This window comes from Danio rerio, chromosome 21 (assembly GCF_052040795.2).
Source record: "Danio rerio strain M-AB ecotype USA chromosome 21, GRCz13ab, whole genome shotgun sequence".
NCBI classification, from domain to species: Eukaryota; Metazoa; Chordata; class Actinopteri; order Cypriniformes; family Danionidae; genus Danio; species Danio rerio.
The window spans coordinates 3869004-3891634 of NC_141041.1; the positions used below are offsets into that span (position 1 = coordinate 3869004).

Consider the following 22631-nt stretch of genomic DNA (forward strand, 5'->3'; position numbering starts at 1 on the left):
CAGCTAAACACACGTGTTTCAGTCTTGTTGTGAACATACCTAATGTTGGAGCACATCTGATCATTTCTGGAAGCTGATTCCAGCAGCAGGGGGCGCTGTTAGTAGCTGAAAGCCGATTCACCCTGCTTTGACTGAACTCTTGGAAGTTCTAGTGTATTTGATCCTAAAGTGATCTGTTGGGTTTGTATTGTGAGCATATCTGTAATGTATTGAGCTCCTAGGCCATTTAGTGATTTATAGAGCAGTAATAATACTTTCAAATCTATTCTGAATGTAACTGGGAGCCATTGTAGAGACCTGAGGACAGGAGAGATGTGCTCAGATTTCCTGGTTCTAGTCAGAATTCTGGCTGCAGCGTTCTGGATGAGCTGCAACTGTCTGACTGTTTTTTTGGGAAGGCCAGTGAGGAGGCCGTTACAGTAATCCACCCTGCTGCTGATAAAAGCATGAACAAGTTACTCTAAGTCCTCACTGGAAACAAAGCATTTAATTCTTGCAGTGTTTGAGATGATAGTGTGCTGATTTACTAATTGCTTAGACATGACTACTGAAACTCAGATCTGATTCCAGAAACTCCTGGTGTTTCTTTAAGTCACAGGAATCGATCTATACTTGTTTTATGTTGTTCAAGTTTTAGATTAAACAATTTTAGAATCACTGCCACTGTAATTTTTATTTAAAAAATAGCCTTTTCTTTATTTTTGCTGATTGAGAGGAGCTAAAATGCATCCTAAAATCTGTAATATTCTTAAATTTCACATTATCTGTAAATTGGGTTATTAAATTTGATGTTTTTTCTTCTTTATGATGAAATTTAGACCTACTGTGACTTAATATCAGGACTTATTTTCAGAGAATTCATATCAAATGTTTGGGTTTTGTTAGTATTGACCATAGACTGTAAAATATACGGTTGTAGTATCCGTGACGTCACCCATAGGTTTCTAAAGAGCGCAAAAGAAGCCACAAGTAGGCGTGGCCAACCGTCGCCATTTTGTTTGCGCGTCATCACACCCACAGCAGGATACCAAACAAGGGCAAAGAGGCGCAGAGTGAGCAGAGCTACAGACACCTGCTGGCATTTTGCTTAGACCTGTCTTTAGGCACACTTTACTTTGGGAGAACGCTCAATACTTTATCACCTGTGACTCGTTTGTATTCTGACCAATTGTGATTGGTTGTATACTATATCAATAAAGTGTTTAGACTTTTAAAAACACTGCTGTAACACATTGAGCCACTAAACATTGTTCTAATGACGTTTTTCAACAGGAGGAAAACGCAAATTACTTCCAAACACTTCAGATATAGTCTGTGTTAGTTAATGCAGGACTATTGATGAAATCCAGCATAACACTGTATGACAAAGCTTCAGATGACTGTTCTAGAGCCTACAGCTAATCAATTTGTCAGATTCTGGAGTGCATTAAGGCTCTAAATATAATTATAAACGATAAATGATCTTAAATAAAACAAATACACGTATAGAGATGGTATATAAGTATATAACTTTACTCACATGGGAAACGGAGGCCACGTGAATGGTTTGTGAGCACAATTATGTGCACTCGGCATGCCATGCCATCTAATAATTGTAGGAAACAAGTCCAAAAGGCAGTTGACTGTGTAAAGCCACATAAAACAACACAGAAATACGATAAATATGCCGAGTTCAGTGGCTAATCTGCAGGATTCAGCTGAGGTGACGTGACGGCGACCAACGAGACCTAGCTGTCACTCAAGTGGCCACGCCCTTAATTATGCAAACTTAATATAACTTAATATAAAGGAAACGGATGAGTTATAAAAAAACTCACCCCCTCACAGTTGTCATGAAGGGTAATATTAGCTGTATTAACCAAAATCTTTTTTTGTACCAGGCTGTAAACACCTTTTTTCTGCTGTAAAGTCGGCCATTTTAACAGTGGGCTCAATTGAAATTTGCTCTATTATGGAGCCAGGAGCGGCCAGGACTAGCGGAATTTTGGATGAATTTCAGTTTTAGTTACTTCCGTATTGGCTTCCTGAGGGAGAGCGGGAGGTTGCCGCTTGGTATTGACATAAACTTGTATATAAAAATAACTTATAATCAATGAAAATAAATTGAAACTGAAGGATGAGACTGTTATTGTTGATCTTGATCACGGTTTATAACATGTCCAGTAGATGTTGAGTGATTTCGTGAATGTGATTGGATGTGTTCTGTCTTTTAGGATGATTGGGAGCACAGCAGTAATGGCAGCACTGGTTCTAGACCCAGTTCAGGTTCTCGACCTGGTTCTGGTTCCAGATCAGGCAGCAGAGGACGAAACAACCAGTTCAGAGCTCCAGCAAAGGTCAGGACAAAAACTCTGTAGTGATGCCATCAGGAAAACAACATCAACCTGTTAAAGCACTGACAGTGTTACTGTGTGTTTCTACGCACGTGTGTGTGTGTGTGTGTGTGTGTGTGTGTGTGTGTGTGTGTGTGTGTGTGTGTGTGTGTGTGTGTGTGTGTGTGTGTGTGTGTGTGTGTGTGTGTGTGTGTGTGTGTGTGTGTGTGTGTGTGTGTGTGTGTGTGTGTGTGTGTGTGTGTGTGTGTGTGTTAGAATGGAAACAGAGACGGTTCTTTCGACATCCTCGGGACAGACATTTGGGCTGCGAACCTGGACAGTCACGGGTGAGTCTCACATGCACGCAGACACAAACACAGGTGCATGCGCACGTATACAGAGACACAAACAAACACACACATGCACACAAGTCAAGACACAAGCAAACACACTCACACACAAACACATGCACACACAAATACACATCAGCAAACACACATTTGCACATGCACGCACAAGGAAACACAGACATGCACAAACACCAAACACACAAAATGCCAACACACAAACAAGCTTACAAGCGCGCAGACACAACCGAATACGCACACATACAAGCAAACCTGCGCACACAAACAAACTAAAGGAAGCAAACTAATACACATGCAGGCGCACACAGACAAACACAAGGAAGCAGACACACACACACACAAACAAACAAACAGACATGCACACACAGACATAACAGTGGTTTGCTCCATAGACAATCCAAAACAAATATTGCTGAAGGGGGCTAATAATATTGACCTTAAAATGTTTGTTAAATAATTAAAAGCTGCTTTCATTCCAGCTGAAATGAAACAAATAAGACTTTCTCCAGAAGAAAAAATGTTATCAGACATACTGTGAAAATGTCCTGAATCTGTTAAACATCTTTTGGGACATACTTTAAAAAGACAAATTCACAGAAGGGTGATTAATATTGACTTCCACCGTATATACTGTACAAAATACTTATCATTTTACAGTGTCATTTTGACAATAGCAGTTTTGTTTTGTATTTAGAACTTGCATTGTTGCTATTATTATATAGCCATAATTATAGCTATTATTACGAAATGTGATGTGTATATACATATGCATTTTAAATCACAGTCGCATGTTTGTATTAGAAAGATCAGAGAATATATGTTCATCTGCTCTGGTGTTTCTGCTTCTGCGGTGCTGACTCACGGTCTAATTTAAAACTCAGACTAAATTGAATTAATGAGGCCGTCAGCTTCTGCAGCTTCTTTGCCTGTCTTTTTTATTAAAGCTAGATGGTTTTAATATTAGTCCTGTAAGCTGTGTACAAACACATGACATCAATTCACTACTAAATTGAATATGTTGTTCGAAAGTTCGAGCCTGGGAAGGTATTTAAAAATGTTTATTAAAATCTCATCTGCTCACAAATTTGACTGAAAATACAATAAAAATTGAAAAAAATCTGAAATAGTTTTAAAAACCAAAACAATGGATTTCTATAGGAAGATATTTAAAAATTTAATTATTCTTGTGATTTCAAAGCTGAATTTTCTGCATCATTACTTCAGTCTTCTGCATTAAATTATCCTTTAGAAATCTTTCTGATATGAGAATTTGATGTAAAATAACTATTTGTGCTTGCGATTAGTTGTGTTGTTCATATTTTATATAATATGCTCATGTTTTTTTATTATTATTAAAAAATAATAGATCTGTGCTGTGTAGAAACAAATGATATTAATTTTCTATTGGGTTGACTATATCATTCAAAAGTTTGAGAATGGGAAGGTATTTAAAAATGTTCTAAAATCTCATCTGCTCATAAATTTGACCAAAAATACAATAAAAATGGGGAAAAAATCTGAAATATTTTTACAAACAAAAATAATAATTTTCTATGCAAATATAGTTAAAAGTGTAATTTATCCTGTGATTTAAATGCTGGATTTTCGGCATCATTACTCCAGTCTTCTGCATCACATTAATCTTCAGAAATATTTCTGATGTGATGATTTGACATAAAATAACTATTTATGCTTGCGATCAGTTGTGTTGGTTCATATTTTATATAATATGTTAATATTTCTTTAAATTAAATGATATTAGATCTGTACTGTGTAGAAACAAATGACATTAATTTTCTACTGGGTTGACTATATCATTCAAAAGTTTGAGAATGGGAAGGTATTTAAAAATGTTTATAAAATCTCATTTGCTCATAAATTTGACCAAAAATACAATAAAAATTAGTAAAAATGTGAAATATTTTTACAAACCAAAATAGTGGATTTCTATAGGAATATATTTTAAAGTGTAATTATTGCTCTGGTGTAAAAGCTGAATTTTCTGCATCATTACTCCAATCTTCTGCATTACATTATCCTTTTATGATGTGATAATTTGATGAAAAATCAATATTTATGATTGCCATCAGATGTTGATTCATATTTACTGTGCTTTTTTATGTTTTTTTTTTTTAAGAAAAGCAGCATTTCTATTAATTATAAATGTCTTGTATAGTGTAATACAGCACTTTTTTCTGTATTTTTCAGTGTGTTTTCTGTACATGCACTGTACAAGTTCTTAATTACAGTGCTGTAATATGTTTAGGGCACTATATCATCTTTCAAGCTCTAGACTTATTCAGCGGATTTTAGGACGGGAAAAGAAAATGTGCCTGAGCTAATTGTGGTCTCTACAGAGATTTGAGCTTATAAGCATGTCTCCAGTTTCTGGAGATTAGCAGAGTTTCACAGTGCTCAACAGAACAATAACGGCACCCTTTTCAATTGTACGTTAAAAATGCTCTGAATGACAGCTTTTATTTGAAATTAGGAGGAAATGTTATTAGTCGTTAACAGAAAAAAGACAAAGATGGCCATGAGAATACTCACAATGCATTTGAAGTCTGTTTAAGTAAAACAAGATTTTTTTTCTGTTAACTAGGCCTACTAATAACATTTCTTCTCAATTTAATATAAAAGTTTTGTCATTTAGATTATTAAAAAAAATAATAATTAATTAATTATAAAAAGGTGTCTTTATTTTCAATAACAATGAGTAGAAATGCTTATTCTAAAAAAAAAAGAAATGCTTATTATCATGAAATCGTGCTTATTAAATTCTATATCAGACTTTTTTTTTTAATAAAACAACTTAACATTTTACTCAAATACTTACCAAATAAAACTAAAGGCAAAAGATAAAAAGAAAAACATTAAATAAAATACTATATATACACACATATATATATATATAGTCAGAATTATTAGCCGCCTTTGAATTTTTCTCTTCTTTTTTAAATATTTCTCAGATGATGTTTAACAGGGCAAGAACATTTTCACAGTGTGTCTGATAATATTTTTTCTTCTAGAGAAAGTCTTGATTGTTTTATTTCAGCTGGAATAAAAGCAGTTTTAAATTTTTTAAAAACCATTTTAAGGACAAAATTATTAGCTCTTTTAAGCTATATTTTTTCCCGCTACAGAACAAACCATCATTATACAATAACTTGCCTAATTACCCTAACCTGCCTAGTTAATCTAATTAACCTAGTTAAGCCTTTAAATGTCACTTTAAGCTGTATAGAAGTGTCTTGAAAAATATCTAGTCAAATATTATTTACTGTCATCATGACAAAGATAAAATAAATCAGTTATTAGAGATGAGTTATTAAAACGATTATGTTTAGAAATGTGTAGAAGAAATCTGCTGTCCGTTAAATATATATATATAATTTTTTTTCCCTGTACTAAAATTGTTATGATGATTAATTATGATATTTTCATTAACATGGTTAGTTGCTGCAGTCAAAGATAGCGGTTGAAGGCAAAATTATCATTCTTGTTTAACAGAGAAAGAAAACGTTTTACAGTATCTACTAGTAGATTTGTCTCCTAGAGAAAGTTTTTATTTTAGTTTGGCTGGAATAAAAAATAAAATATAAAATAAATAAATAACCAAAACTGACATGGTCAATGTAATGTAATGTAATTTTTTTTATTTATTAGTTATAGAAAAAAACACTGTGGTCCAATAATTTGCCTAATGAACCTATTTAAGCCTTTAAATGTCACTTTAAGCTGATACACTCGTATCTTGAAAAATATCTAGTCAAATAATATGTGCTGTGATGATGGCCAAGATAAAAGTACTTTTGTTTTCTACAATAAACGGCTAAACAGCACTTGGCAAATGTTAAATGTAAAAAAATTAAGAGCTCAAATGTAGTTGATATTGTTACCTTTAACTGTATGTGTGGTCTGTGTTGACAGCGGTGCGACGTGGGACATGCAGCCGGAGAAGCTGGATTTCTCTCAGTTTCACCGAAGGCCTTTCAGAGGAACACCGAAACACCTGCCGCACATCGACAGAGAGGGGTGAGGGACACTTTCACATCACCAACACTGACCTCAGATCAGACACATAAACACATACAAACCCATACCTGTCAACACTCCTGTTTTTTATGGGGTTCCCGTATTTTACCATTCTATCAGATCCATCCTGTGGATTCTTAAAGTGACGCCTCTGTTATACAGTATAATCAAACCAAAAATCTAAATGAGAGATTTATTCTTTAATCATTCATTCATTTATTCATTTTCTTGTCAGCTTAGTCCCTTTATTAATCGTATGCAGTATGTCTGGTGTTTCCGTCTGATCCGCGTCCTTTGGAACCTCCAAACATTGACCACACGTAAAGCAAAACTGCGTTAAGCAGCTCATGTGTTTGCCACAAAACGGGCAAAACATCCCTCGACCGCAGTCCATTTTCGGTCACCATAAACTATTTGTGTGTGATACTTTCCGCGTCACTCCTGGTGTGTGGTACATTCCGCGTCGCTCCCGGTGTGTGGTACATTCCGCGTCGCTCCCGGTGTGTGGTACATTCCGTGTCGCTCCCGGTGTGTGGTACATTCCACGTTGCTCCCGGTGTGTGGTACATTCCGCGTCGCTCCCGGTGTGTGGTACATTCCGCGTCACTCCCGGTGTGTGGTACTTTCCGCGTCACTCCCGGTGTGTGGTACTTTCCGCGTCACTCCTGGTGTGTGGTACATTCCGCGTCACTACCGGTTTGTGGTACATCCTGTGTCACTCCCGGTGTGTGGTACATTCCGCGTCACTACCGGTTTGTGGTACATCCTGTGTCACTCCCAGTGTGTGGTACATTCCGCGTCACTCCCGATGTGTGGTACATTCAGTGTCACTCCCGGTGTGTGGTACATTTCGCGTCACTCCCAGTGTGTGGTACATTCCGCGTCACTCCCGGTGTGTGGTACATTCCGTGTCACTCCCGGTGTGTGGTACATTCCGCGTGTGGTACATTCCGTGTCACACCCTCTGTGTGGTACATTCCGCGTCACTCCCGATGTGTTGTACATTCCGCATCACTCCCGGTGTGTGGTACATTCCGCGTCACTACCGGTGTGTGGTACATTATGCGTCACTCCCAGTGTGTGGTACAATCCGCGTCACTCCCAATGTGTGGTAAATTCCGCGTCACTCCCAATGTGTGGTACATTCCGCGTCACTCCCGGTGTGTGGTACATTCCGCGTCACTCCCGGTGTGTGGTACATTCCGCGTCACTCCCGGTGTGTGGTACATTCCGTGTCGCTCCCGGTGTGTGGTACATTCCGCGTCACTACCGGTGTGTGGTACATTATGCGTCACTCCCAGTGTGTGGTACATTCCGCGTCACTCCTAATGTGTGGTACATTCCGCATCACTCCCGGTGTGTGGTACATTCCGCGTCACTACCGGTGTGTGGTACATTCCGCGTCACTCCCGGTGTGTGGTACATTCCGCGTCACTACCGGTGTGTGGTACATTCCGCGTCACTCCCGGTGTGTGGTACATTCCGCGTCACTCCCGGTGTGTGGTACATTCCGCGTCGCTCCCGCAAATTTCTTATGTAATTGTGTCTTATGATAAGTAAAAATGTTTTTCAATATGTAAATTTGTTTCGAACTTTGTATAAGTGTGTCACACTTTGTAATATTGTTTTGCACTTCCCGGCCACCGTAGTTTCATGTTATTTTTTTGTTGTATTTGTTGGGCGGGGGAGTGTATTCCTTATTTTCACATCCCAATGTTGACAGGTATACTACACACTGAGTGCAAAACCAGCCACTTTAGGAGCTGTTTACCTGAACTAGTTTGATTTAAAGCCGTCCTGCTTATATATGTGCATTGATTAATGCTGTTATAAGCGCTGCAGGGCAGCTTTTATAACTGTGTATAACAGGGTGTGGCTGACTGTATGTTAATGTGACACTTGACTCACTACTGATCCCTGCTGGAGGATTGAGGAGTAATTATTTGAGCAGGAATTATTGCTAACATTTTATTTTGAGATCGCTTTGGTACAGGTGTGATTACTATAGTGCTTACAATTAATTATGCATAGTTATGCGCAACTATTCCTAGACCTAACCCTCTTCCTGATTCTAACCACGGAGTAAATGAATAGTTACACTGTAATGCTGAATGGATATCCTAAAATAAAATGTAACTGAATTATTGTTTTAATAAGAATAATAGATTATAATTAATAAAAATAATATTTTTCTTTTTACCTTTTTATTTTGCACGGTATTTGTATGTTTACTAAATGTTTTATTTAGTTTGAGCTTGATTTTTTTTCTTTTTTTTTTCTTTCTCTATATTCTTACTGTTATCATCCTAATTTAGCAAGATAAGTCTGATGGATCAAAAGTGGTGCTTAATTTATATCATTTATATTTTGCATTATGAATTATTATTATTATTATTATTATTATATTTTAAAAATATTTTTAAATATTTATTTTATTTAGTTTAATAATTTTATTATTATATAAATTATTTATTATCATTATTATTATTTTTATTAATTTATTAAGTGATGGATAACAAGTGGTGCTTTATTTATCTCTTATCTTTTTCAATATGTATTATTATTATTATTATTATTATTATTATTATATTTGTTAAATAATAATTTTAATTATAATTTTATTCAGTTTAATAATTTTATTTTTGTTATACAAGTTATTTATTATTGTCATTATTATTTTTATTTATTTATTAAATCTGATGGATCACAAGTGGTGCTTTATAAGAGTTGAAAACAGAATTATTAGCCCCCCTCTATTATTTTTATTTATTTATTAAGTCTGATGGATCACAAGTGGTGCTTTTTATATTTATATATATATCTTTTGCATTGTGTATTATTATTATTATTTGTAGTAGTATATTTTTTAAATATTTTTTTTTATAATTTTTTAATTTAGTTTTAATTTTATTATTATATAAATTATTTATTATTTTCATTATTGTTTTTATTTATTTTTTAAGTCTGATGGATCACAAGTGGTCCTTTATATATCTCATTTATCTTTTGCATTTTATTATTATTATTATTATTATTATTGTTATTAAATTTTTAAATAATATTTTTTATAATTGTGTAGTTTATTAATTTATTATTATTATTATTATTATTATTATATAAATTATTTGTTTATATTTGTATTTTATTTTTATATTAAGGAAGTCTAATAGCTGTGGAGAAAAGAGAATCATACACAGCAGCTGATATAAATTTATGCATGTGCAGAAATAATCAACCCCAAATGTTTACAGAGTGTCTGTGTGTGTGTGTTAACAGGATGATAAAGAACAAGTTTGAGGAGGATGATGGGATCGACCTGGAGAACATGGAGAAATTCTTGCCCAGTCTGCCAGTAAGAAACTCTTACTCTGAATAATCTCTTTATACATTCTTCAAGCCGTTAAATGGTCAGACTGTGCTGCTGTTTTCTTGTGTCAAGCTATGTTATGGGATCTCATTTGCTCTGCTGTTACATTAATGTGTGTTGAAGAGCGCCCTCTGCTGGAGAGACGCTGTCAGGTGTTTAGTTTTAGCTGATCCAACTCTGACATCTGCTGGTGAAAAAGGGAAATTACTCCGTGAGTGTGTTTGTGTCAATATTATTGCTAGATTTGACTCATGGAGAATGCATTATTAAGATAGTAAATACCTCATTATAATATAACTAGTGGTGGAAAGAGTACTGAAAAATCATACTCGAGTAAAAGTACCATTACTTGCCTAAAAATGTAGTGCTAGTAAAAGTGTCTGTTGAAAATATTACTCAAAGTATGAGTAAAAAGACCTTTCTAAAGTACTCGAGAGTAGTGAGTAATACGCTGAGAAAAGCTGATGCATTTACAGGATAATTGTGGATGTGTGTGTAAACGTAACATTCTGTAGTGCATTGAGTTATTGCCCAGCAGGCACACAACGTCATAAGACATTAACATTAGGGTATATTTAGGTCGTGGCATCAGGTGACCAAAATTCAATGTCTAGCCAGCGTCTAACATTATTTTGCCGTCCAATAACTGTGTTAAATCACATTAAATCACACTGAACTGAGCTAAACTGAACTGAACTTAAACACTAAAACCTGAACCACACTGTTCCAGTTACTATGACCATTTATGTGAAGCTGCAAACAAAATGCAGCATCCCCATGACATTGGGTACAACATTCAATTCAATTCAGCTTTATTTGTATAGCGCTTTTACAATGTAGATTGTTTCAAAGCAGCTTCACATACATGGTCATAGTAACTGGATCAGTGTAGTTCAGTTTTTAGTGTTTAAGTTCAGTTCAGTGTAGCTCAGTTCAGTGTTGTTTAAAGTTATTACTGAGAGTCCAAACACTGAAAAGCAAATTCATCGATACGCAGCTCTACCGATCCTGAACCATGCAAGCCAGAGGCGACAGCGGAGAGGGAAAAATAACTTCACCGATAGGAGAGTGAAGGAAAAAACACCTTAAGAGAAACCAGACTCAGTTGGGCACGACCATTTTATTTTCTGCTGGTCAATGACATCAATCTGACGTCATGTTGACGTCTTGTGCCAGTGTAACAGAGGCCGGCTAGTAAGTGCTGTGCAGGTAAACCTCACTCCTCTGACCTCTAAAGGTGCTCTAGTGACTGTAGCTAGAGACCACGGACTTTAGCCTCCTTGATAGAGCAACTGACTCCCATGCGATAGGTTGCTGGTTTGATACCAGCTTGGAGCGAGTCGGGTGGTGTATTAGTTCATTATGATGTGATTTACCTTCTGTGTGTGATTTGATTGGACAGGAATCTCAGGACTGATTTTCCTAATCTCCATAGACAAGAAAAAATAAAGTAGTGACTGCAGATTGAAGGAAAGTAGTGGAGTAAAAGCATCGATACTGCAGTAAAAATGTTTACTGTAATTTGAGTATTTGTAATTAGAAACTTTACACCACTGAATATAGCTAAATAATATCTTTCAGTATTTTTTCAACATTTGAATACATTTTTATTTCAGATTTTGTCATTGCTTTCATTTCCCTCTACTTAATGTATACAGGAATGCCGCCATCTAGTGGATACACAATGACTACACTAGTAAACTTGAAGCTTTCTTTCTTCAGAAAAATCTCTTATAATAAATACTAAAATAATAATATTTCTTAGATAATTTAAATTTAATTTTAACTTAATTTTATTGTAACTTTTTGCAAAGTAGTTATTGATCATTTTAATATTTATTTCTATTTTAGTTATTTATTTATTTATTCATTCATTCATTTTCTTTTCGGCTTAGTCCCTTCATTAATCCGGAGTCGCCACAGCGGAATGAACCGCCAACTTATCCGGCATGTTTTTACGCAGCGGATGCCCTTCCAGCTGCAACCCATCCCTGGGAAACATCCACACACACTCATTCACTCTCATACACTGCGGCTAGTTTAGTTCATCAGTTCACCTATAGCGCATGTGTTTGGACTGTGGGGGAAACTAAAGCACCCAGAGGAAGCCAACGCCAACACCGGGAGAACATGCAAACTCCACACAGAGACGCCAACTGAGCCAGTCTGGACTCAAACCAGCAACCTTGCTGTGAGGCGACAATGCTAACCACTGAGCCACCATGATGCCCCTGCAACTTTTTACATTAATAATTTATTTTAGTTACACACACACACACACACAACCATGTAACCTGTCTCTAATCCCTGACCTCAATGACCTGTGTGTGTGTGTGTGCGCGTGTGTGTGTGTGTGTGTGTGTCAGGTGAGTGATTCTGTATTGTAGCTCTATTGTTTGTCACCTGATCCACAATATCCTGCCAAATTAAAATGCCCTGTGGTGCACACACACACACACACACACACACCAGCCAAGAGAGAGAGTGTGTGTCATTGGGAGCGGATGTTTCTGGACATTGTAAACTTTTATTGTCTGTAATCCAGCGCTGAAGGAAGTGATACGGCGTGTGTGTGTGTGTGTGTGTGTGTGTTATCACGTTCACTCTTCCCATTATTCCCACAGAATTAGCTCCGTTTCCAATAAGGTCAGAGTCAGCCAGTCTGTTTCCGGCTCAATGGAGGTGTGTGTGTGTGTGTGTGTGTGTGTGTGTGTGTGTGTATGTGTGTGTGTATGTGCGTTTGTTTGTTTGCGTGTGTGTTTTGCTTTTGTTTGTTTGTGTGTGCGTGCGTGCGTGTGTGTGCGTTTGTGTGTTTTGAGAGAGTATAAGTGTAGTATGTGAGTTTTGCTGTGTGTGTGCGCATGTGTTTGTGAATGAGTGTATGTGTAGTGTTTGAGGTGTGTGTGTGTGTGTGTGTGTAAGCATATTTGTGTGCATGATACATGTTTGAGTGTGTGTGTGTGGGCGGGCGTGCGTGCGCGTGTGCGTGTATGAGTGAATTCGCAGTGTGTGAGTTTTACTGTGTGTGCATGTTTGTGTGTGAGCGTGTGTGTGTGTGTGAGTGCATGACTCTACCTCAGTCTGTCTGTATGAATGACAGTGTGTGTGTGTGTGTGTGTTTGTGTTTGCGTGTGTGTGTGTGTGCATGTGTGCGAGAGTGTTTGTGCTTCTGTCTGTTTGTGTGTGTGTGTGTGTTTGTGCTTCTGTATGTTTGTGTGTGCGTGTGTGTGCATATTTGTGTTTGTGAGTGTGTGTGTATCTATTTGAGAGAGTCTGTGTGCGTGTGTTTGTGTGTTTGTGCTTTTGTATGTGTGTCTGTTTGTCTGTGTGTGTGTGTGTGTGTGTGTGTTTGTGTGTGTGTGTGTGTGTGTGTGTGTGTGTGTCTGTCTGTCTGTCTGTCTGTCTGTCTGTCTGTCTGTCTGTCTGTCTGTCTGTCTGTCTGTGTGTGTGTGTGTGTCTGTGTGTGTGTGTGTGTGTGTGTGTAGCTCCTGCAGAACAAAAGGTCTGTATGATGCAGCTCCTCTGAGCTACGTGCAGGAATACAGGAGCAGAGAGAGAGAGAGCGAGACCCCGCAGATCTGACACAGAACAATGAGGAGGTCACACAGCCCTCCCTTTCCTGCCATTGTACACACACACACACACACACACACACACACACACACCTCTTACCTGCTCGCTCTGTCGTAACACAGGTCACTGAGGGAATGTTGGATGCAGAATCATCTGTTGGGATTTCTGGAATTTATGGGCGGTTGCTTATTGACCGAATGAGCAACAGCATGACACGTCTCCCTCCAAACGCCTGACCACTTAAAGATGAGAAGTGACTGTTCTGAGGTGTAAAAAGAGTGTTATTAGTGCAACGCTAATGTTAAAGGTGCAGTAGGTGATCTGCCTAAATTAATATAAATAATATCATAATATAATAATAATAGCATAATATCTTTAAAACACAGTCCCTCCCCTGCCGTCAACAGTCACGCCTCCTGAAATCACGAACATGCAAAGATATATACATATACACAGTACCTGACAAAAGTCTTGTGGTGGATCCCAGTTGATAGAAAAACAAATAATAACTTGACTTCTTGTTGATCATTTGGAAAAGTGTCAGACGGTGGATTTTTCTGATGAATCATTCCATATAACAAACAATATGTGTGTAAGAGTTCTGTTTCATACATTAACATGACAGAGACCCTATAGGTACTCTAAATGTAAATTATTAAAGTTCTCTTACAGTTGCAAACTGGAGTAAATATACCATGGTAAATGCAGACAGAACCTTCTCATTCTGAAAAGTCGTTTTCCCCTTGGAGTTATAAGGTTCTATCTGGCAAGTCATTCATTGAAGCATTACTTTTCAAGAAATACAATCAAAAAATAAATAATTTGGTGTTGTAACAATATGTTTATACTTGAGAAAGTTACATTTGTGCTTTCTATAACATTTATTTAATGCTTTAGGATGAATATTTTTACTTGTTCAAATTTAACATACAAGGCTGTGCTAAACATTTTATCCAGTGCAGATGTCAATTTTATGTAATTAACATGGTCATAGTTATTAAACTTTATGCTTTATATGAATTATTGAATTATATTTTTTCAAATTTATGCTATATTTATTGAATTATATGCTCCATGATAATGATATGCCCTTCAAGGCTTTTGAAGACTTTAAAAGACAACAGACAATGAGCAAATGAGTTTAATAAACACTAGGGATGTAACGGTATTGTAAATACCGTCATACCGCAATATTAATTTTTTTCGATATTACCGAAGTCGCATGACTCGGTAAAACTATAGGTCTTCTGAGAAAATTTGCTCAGGCGAATGAAGCGAACGGGAGGTAGCGAAAACTACAATTCCCATCAGCCCATGCTTGACCATCATCCCTTGCGGTCTGTTGTCGCTACAGATCCAGTAATGCGGAAATGGAGTGTGCTGCTAGAAGCGGCGATGTAAAAGAGCCGTAAAACTCTAAAGCGGGTGTTGTCGCCGCGCACGTACTGAATAGCGGTGTTGTCGCACGAGTTCTTATCAGCTGTGTTGTCGCGCGAGTTCTTATCAGCTGTGTTGTCGCGCGCGTACTGAATAGCGGTGTTGTCGCGCGAGTTCTTATCAGCTGTGTTGTCGCGCGAGTTCTTATCAGCTGTGTTGTCGCGCGCGTACTGAATAGCGGTGTTGTCAGCACACTGTTCAGATTGATGCAGACATGAGACCTCTATCTCACTCATGATTTGTCCTCTCAAGTGGGGGAAAGACAATGCACAACGTTACCCACTGCTGTCAACCTGGGCCAAGTCATATCTCTCTTGTCCCAGAAACCTCAGTCCCAAATGAGAGGGGTTTTTTTCTGTTGCAGGGAACATTGTAAATGCCCAGAGATACCAGCTTTTACCAGATTATATTTATATGATAATTTTCCTTTAAACCCATCTCTGTCTAAGTGAGTGAGTGATTAAATGTTGAATGTGACGAGTTTTCAACAATACTAAATTGAAACTTTATTTTTTTTACATGGTTAAATATTTTTTTGTTATTAAAATTGAAGTTCCTGTTTCAAAGCTTACAGATAGATGGCTAATTTGTATGTCATTGACACTTTTGGCACTTTTTTGGAGTATTTTCATAAGTTTTGTTTTTTCCTGTAAATGATTCAATAAATACCGTACCGTGCCATTCATACCGAGGTATTACCGTACCGTGAAATTCTGATACCGTTACATCCCTAATAAACACCGAAAAGTGATTCACCTCATATATATACACAAATAAAAATATTCCACATTTGATATATACATTTTTTCATATTCGTTTTCAACAGTGTCAAATTTAACATTTAATCTCAATGTCAAAAAATGCTTCTAAATCATCACATTTACACACATCCCAGTTGGTGTGGTGCGGCTTTATTTAGCCGACTCTGATTTTGTGTGATTTTTGTGTTGTTTTTTTCTGGTCATTCCTGCTGTCAATGGAGCAGTCCAGCAAAATGACAAAGAAAGCTGATCCTGATTGGTCCTCGTGCATGCATTAAAATGCTGATTGGCTCACAGAAAGTACCTTATTGAGCCAAGCTAGAGTTTTTGGTTTTTTAAATAAAAAGTCTTAAGATGTAATCAACTTATAAAAAAACATCCCATAATGTAAATAAGCTGTCATTTAATAAGAAATTGTCAATAACTCAATTTTGACAAAAATGTCAGATAGAACCTTATAATTCTAAAGTGACGATTTGTGCTGCCCATTACATTACAAACCACAGGAGAGGGTGAATTCTCCAGCAGGATAGCGCTCCTTCTCATACTTCAGCCTCCACATCAAAGTTCCTGAAAGCAAAGAAGGTCAAGGTGCTCCAGGATTGGCCAGCCCAGTCACCAGACATGAACATTATTGAGCATATCTGTGATAAGATGGAGGAGGAGGCATTGAAGATGAACCAAAGAGTCTTGATGAACTCTGGGAGTCCTGCAGGAACGCTTTCTTTGCCATTCCAGATGACTTTATTAATCAGTGATGTGAGTCAGTGCAGAGATGTATGATGCAGTCCTCCAAGCTCATGATGGAGTCAGACACAATATTCATTCTGTCTCCACTGCAGCAGGACTTTATATTCTATACTGGACATTATTTCTGTTCAGTTTTTGACTGAGCAGAGTCAGACCTTACTGTAATATTAAAATCATTCTAAATCAAGGCATGATCATATTTTATTGTGGTCAAATAAGCGTAATCTAGAGGCCTTTGCCTTTCATATAAGCCACTTCTGATACCAAATGATCAACTAAAAGTCATTATTTGCTGCTCCTAAAGCTCGGATATGTGACAAGACTTTTGTCAGGTAGTGTATATTATGCATGCATGTGTGTGTGTGTGTATGCATATGTGCGTGTATGCATGTATGTTTGTATGTATGTGTGTGCACTATATGTGTTTGTATATATGTGTGTGTGTGTGTGTGTATAGTGACTGAGCAAATGGAACAGCTCAGGCTACTCTGATTGGTCCAGAGAGAGCAGTGATGTCACTCCTCTCAGCCTCGAGTTACGCAGCACCAAAGCCAGACGTGTTACTCGGCAACCAAACCAAAACAAACACTGCAGACGCTCCAGAGGAACGTAGAACTCGTCTGGAAGCACACACTGATGTAAACACTGTGAACGGGACACCGGCTGACGTCACTTCATAGACTGTTAAAGAGATTGCGCTTTAGAATTTTCTCGGATTTGTTAGGGGTTAAAGAATCATGCAGTTACTCCACAGTCACACTCTAAAAATTATTGTTTACACCAAGCTAAGAAAATTAGTACAACAGTTTGCATCAATATATTCAAGTTACGGGTAAACGAAATGAAGTTCAGACAACAAACTTTATTATATTAGCCAAATGACCTTTTCCTTTTGAATCAGAGGCATTTTTATGTAGAATAAACTCCAGTTTTTAGGTTGGGTACTCAAAAAATAACGTGTTTAACTATTTTTTAAAAATAAAATGTAAAATAAGTCCAGTGTTAGTGTATGTATTTAATTACCAGTGTTGGGAAAGCTACTTGACAAATGTAGTGAGCTAAGCTATTAGCTACTCTACTTAAAATGTAGCTTAACTACACTAAAAGCTACTGTTACGAATTAAATTAAAAAGCCTTAATCAAAAAGAGATTTAACCAAAACGTAACAAAATAACAGGGATTAAAAATAAAATCCCTGGTGCCCCCGCGCTCTCTCTCCCCAAAATATATACCAAAAACACAACCACTGAGAATTAACAAGAAAATATGATTTATTTACAGAAATAAGGAGCAAAAATAACATCAGGAGGGGTTCAGCCAAAATAAACGACAATAAACCAAGCTAACTAAATTAGATTAAACTTCCCTAGAAAACAAATAAAATAAAATACAGAAAACTTACCTCCCTACTAACAAACACAGGAGAAAACGAAAATAACAAATAAGGCACCAAACATCCCTGCATGCTCCAAGCCCGACAGGGAGACAGAAAACCAGGCTTCAATCGCCGGTTAAAAATGAACAAAAACACATCGGCATCTCGCATAACGCCACAAAGAGATAGAAGCAAACAGTCATTTGATCGCTAGTCTCCACTGAGCACAAACGGGGAATCAAGAGAGAGAGGGGAGCCATCGAACCCATGTTCTCTGCAGGTTTTTATAGCCGCCGCCAATCCAAGCGCCAATCATGATCCGTCCCAACGTAATCCGCTGCACCTGCGAATACTCAGAGCTAGAGAAAGAGAGAGAGCGAGAGAGAGAGAGAGAGAGAGAAACACCACACACAAGCCTACACTACACTACTCGTAACACTACTGTTATTGCATCTTAAAGGGCCATGAAACCCCCTCGTTTCAGCAGGGTGTTTTCACACCTCTACTTTTTAAAAAGCCAGAAAAGTGGGCGTGTCCAGCTCTGTTTAGGGGGGAGTGTCGGAGGAAGAAAAGAGGCACGGTGTGGGAGTGTCTATTTGGGCACGCGACTGTGTTTACATGGGCATCTGTAGCCGAATTATTTGCCAAATTATTAAATGGTGGACTTTAACTGTCTTTCATTTAGAGAATTCATTCATGTCCCTCGCGACAAGCTAAATATTTGATTCGAGGAGCTGCTGTAAGCGTGTATTTTTCATGCAATGTTTGATACCGCATGGCGATTGAGAGAAAAAAAACATCAGCATTTCCCGGAAACTTAGATGCTCACGGCAGGTAGTGTCAGAAAGCCGTGTGTGTTATTCCGGTCACTAAATGCGGTAAAAACCCTACACGAGGTTAAAGTTTGGTTGTAGTGCTAACTTGTTTACACTCGGTGCAATAGTTTTTCCGATACGAATAAAATACGAACTGAATAAACAAAGAGCACTGGTCGCTCACTTACCAAATCTGTAGAGACAGGACAATCACCAGCAACTACAGCCGCGTCTTTATTAAGAGGAGACTACAAGCGAATCCGGATCTCAGCGTTTGCAGATGAGAACAGCTCTCAGGTAAACAATAATCCTCCTTAGACACGTAAGTTATTGTTGTCGAGCGTCGCGTACACTGTTAATCCACACGTGAGTCTGAGCTCTCAAAGAGAGAAAATGAAAACAAAACTTAACGGCAGCAAACTATAAAAGCAACACTTCACGCTTGTTTTGCCAACACAACGTGGCGTCTCTGTCGTCTAAACACTGTGACAGTAATGAATATTAATGAAGTTGCACAATAGAACGCGCTGATTGGTTTGAACCAAGCTTTACTTATGCATTAATGCATCACACTGTAAGACGTAATAAGACACACTCTGGCACAGACGTCCAGTCTGCACGCTGGAATACACGCTATTATGTCATGACCGTGACGCAGCTTCAAAAATTCGTTTCAAACCGGAAGTACGAATTTGCTTGAAATAACGCAAAAACAACCAATTTACACTTTTTAGTGAAATATAGGTGTCCTAATAGTGTTTTTAGCAGTGTGGGACACATATACGACTGTCAACAGCTCAAAACATGTGTTTTGGTGTTTCGTGACCCTTTAACATGTACTTCTCGAAGTATGGTCATGAGAAATCCTGCTTTAGAAATAACTCCTCTCAGTCATCTTTCCATCAACCAAGTTTCGGTTGGTGACATTGCCAGTAACGCACCAAAAAGTTTGTTGTCGAACACCGTAAAACAGGAAGTAGAAGAATTCCTCATTCTAGCCATCATATGGATTTACTATCACCGGCTACACACCGGCGCGGCTACCCAATTCCCCTACAGCACATTTGTTTGGGCTATGGGACATGCAAACTCCACAAGGAAATGCTAACTGGCCCAGTCGGGACTCGAACCAGCGACCTTCTTGCTGTGAGGCGGCAGCGCTAACAGGGGTGTAGTGGACATTTTAAAAGTGGGAGGGAGAGCTGTATGAAATCCAAAAGTTTACATTCATATAATTATTTATCACCTGTTTCTAAATGGTCCATCTCTAAAAGTGAGGGGAACATATACTCCGTCCCCCCTGGTTGCTACGCCCCTGCTGACCACTGTGCCACCTCTTTAATTTATTTTAATCCCTGCTGAAAAATCCAGCTTAAACCAGCCTAGGCTGGTTTTAGCTGGTTGACCAGCCTAGTTTTAGAGGGGTTTTGGCCATTTCCAGGCTGGTTTCCAGCCATTTCCAGCCTGGTCTTAGCTGGTCAGGCTGGAAAATGACCAGCCAAATCCAGCTAAAACCAGCTTGACCAGCCTGGTTTAACCTGGACATAGCTGGTTTTGGCTGGACTTCCAGCTTGGCTAGGCTGGTCAAGCTGGTTTTAGCTGGTCATCCCCCAGCCTGACCAGCTGAGACCAGGCTGGAAATAGCTGGAAACCAGCCTGGAAATGGCCAAAACCCCTCTAAAACCAGCCTGGTCGACCAGCTAAAACCAGCCAACCAGCCTAGGCTGGTTTAAACTGGATTTTTCAGCAGGGATAAGGTTGTAGTACAGTTAGATTCATAAAAAAAACTCAAACTTTGTTGATCAACTACTGTGAGAACTACTGTGTGTGTGTGTGTATGTGTGTGTGTGTGTGTGTGTGTGTGTGTGTGTGTGTGTGTGTGTGTGTGTGTGTGTGTGTGTGTGTGTGTGTACACGACAGTTAACATGCTTCATCTGGAGGGCATCCAGCGTCTCTCTCTCTTTCAAGCCAAGTGTTCGTCTGTTTGACTGATGGCTCATTGTCTTCCTCATTCCTCCCGCTCGCGGCGCAGGAATTCCTGTGTCACTTTCCCTCCTGGAATTCGGAAAGTCGTGACACTGACTCATGCTCAGGAAAGGGCTCGGGTTCAGTCATCCTGCAATAGTGATGCTAACAAAGACTTTTCTGAGGCCGCCAGACGCTAACTTTAGAAACACAGACTCAGATGAGCAGATCTCACACGGGACGCTCTGCTTTTGTTCAGACAGCCTGCACACATCTGATTATTTTGGTGTATCCGCATTATATCCGTTTTCTTTATTCGTTGTCAGAAAAATGCACAGAATTAGCCATGTGATAAAACATGCTAACAGTGTGATAATTCAGGATGGCAGTGTGCTTAATACTGTTAGCAGTGTGCTAAAACATGTTAGCTTGTTAAAACATGTATTAAATGCTGCTAAATTGTATAAACGTTGTGGTATTTAAACCTGATTAACATTTTGTTAATTAATGCTAACAATGTGCTTAATCATGTCAGAACTCTACTAAACATGCTAGCATTGTGTTAAGATAAGTTAGAAACATGTTATCAGGGTGGTAGATCTTGTTAGCCATGTGATAAAACATGTTAGCAGTGTGATAATTCAGGGCAGTAGTGGGCTGAATACTGTTAGCAGTGTGCTAAAACATGTTAGTTTGTTAAAACATGTTTCAAATACTGCTAAATTGTATTAGCATTGTGTTATTTACACCTGATTAACAGTTCGTTCATTAATGCTAACAATGTGCTTAATCATGTCAGAACTCTGCTAAACATGCTAGCATTGCGTTAAGATATGTTAGAAACATGTAATCAGGGTGGTAGATCAGTTAGCCATGTTACAAAACATGGTAGCAGTGTGATAATTCAGGGTAGTAGTGGGCTGAATACTGTTAGCAGAGTGCTACAACATGTTAGTTTGTTATAACATGTTAGCAGAGTGTTCTAGTGCATTAGCGTTGTGGTATTTAAACCTGATAACAGTTTGTTAATGCTAACAGTGTGCTTAATCATGTCAGAACTTTAATAAACATGCTAGCATTGAGTTAAGATATGTTGAAAACATGTTATCAGGGTGGTAGATCATGTTAGCCATGTGATAAAACATGTTAGCAGTGTGATAATTCAGGTCAGTAGTGGGCTGAACATTGTTAGCGGTGTGCTAAAACATGTTAGTTTGTTAAAATATGTTTTAAATACTGCTAAATTGTATTAGCATTGTGTTATTTACACCTGATTAACAGTTTGTTCATTAATGCTAACAATGTGCTTAATCATGTCAGAACTTGAACATGTTAGCAATGTGATAAAACATGTTAGCAGTGTGATAGTTCAGGTCAGTAGTGTGCTGAATACTGTTAGCAGTGTGCTACAACATGTTAGTTTGTTAAAACATATTATCAGGGTGGTAGATCATGTTAGCCATGTGATAAAACATGTTAGCAGTGTGATAATTTAGGGCAGTAGTGTGCTGAATACTGTTAGCAGAGTGTTAAAACATGTTAGTTTTTTAAAAACATGTTAGCAGAGTGTTCTATTGCATTAGCGTTGTGGTATTTTAACCTGATAACAGTTTGTTAATGCTAAGTGTGCTTAATCATGTTAGAACTCTACTAAACATGCTAGCATTGCATTAAGACATGTAAGAAGCATGTTTCCAGAGTGGTAGATTATATTAGCGATGTGGTAAAACATGCTAGCAGTTTGATATTTCAGGGCGGTAGTGTGCCAAATAATGTTAGCAGTGTGCTAAAACATGTTAGTTTGTTAAAACATGTTAGTGTTAAATAGTGCTAAATTGTGTTAGCATTGTGGTATTTAAACCTGGTTAACAGT

The 22631-nt window shown here is 37.9% G+C and overlaps 1 protein-coding gene across 12 annotated transcripts in view; it reads left to right on the forward strand.

Moving 5' to 3' along the window:
• Positions 1-22631, forward strand: part of ctif (CBP80/20-dependent translation initiation factor) — a 129957-nt gene that overhangs the window by 40450 nt on the left and 66876 nt on the right. For all 12 annotated transcript variants that reach the window (XR_015519782.1, XR_015519781.1, XR_015519780.1 and 9 more), the window contains exons 4-7: positions 2214-2336; positions 2589-2659; positions 6611-6715; positions 9992-10067. Coding sequence is in view for 4 of the 12 variants with exons in the window: in XM_087300495.1 (XP_087156621.1) it covers positions 2214-2336; positions 2589-2659; positions 6611-6715; positions 9992-10067 (375 nt within the window). In the remaining 8 variants the exon portion in view is untranslated. The remainder of the gene's footprint in view (positions 1-2213; positions 2337-2588; positions 2660-6610; positions 6716-9991; positions 10068-22631) is intronic.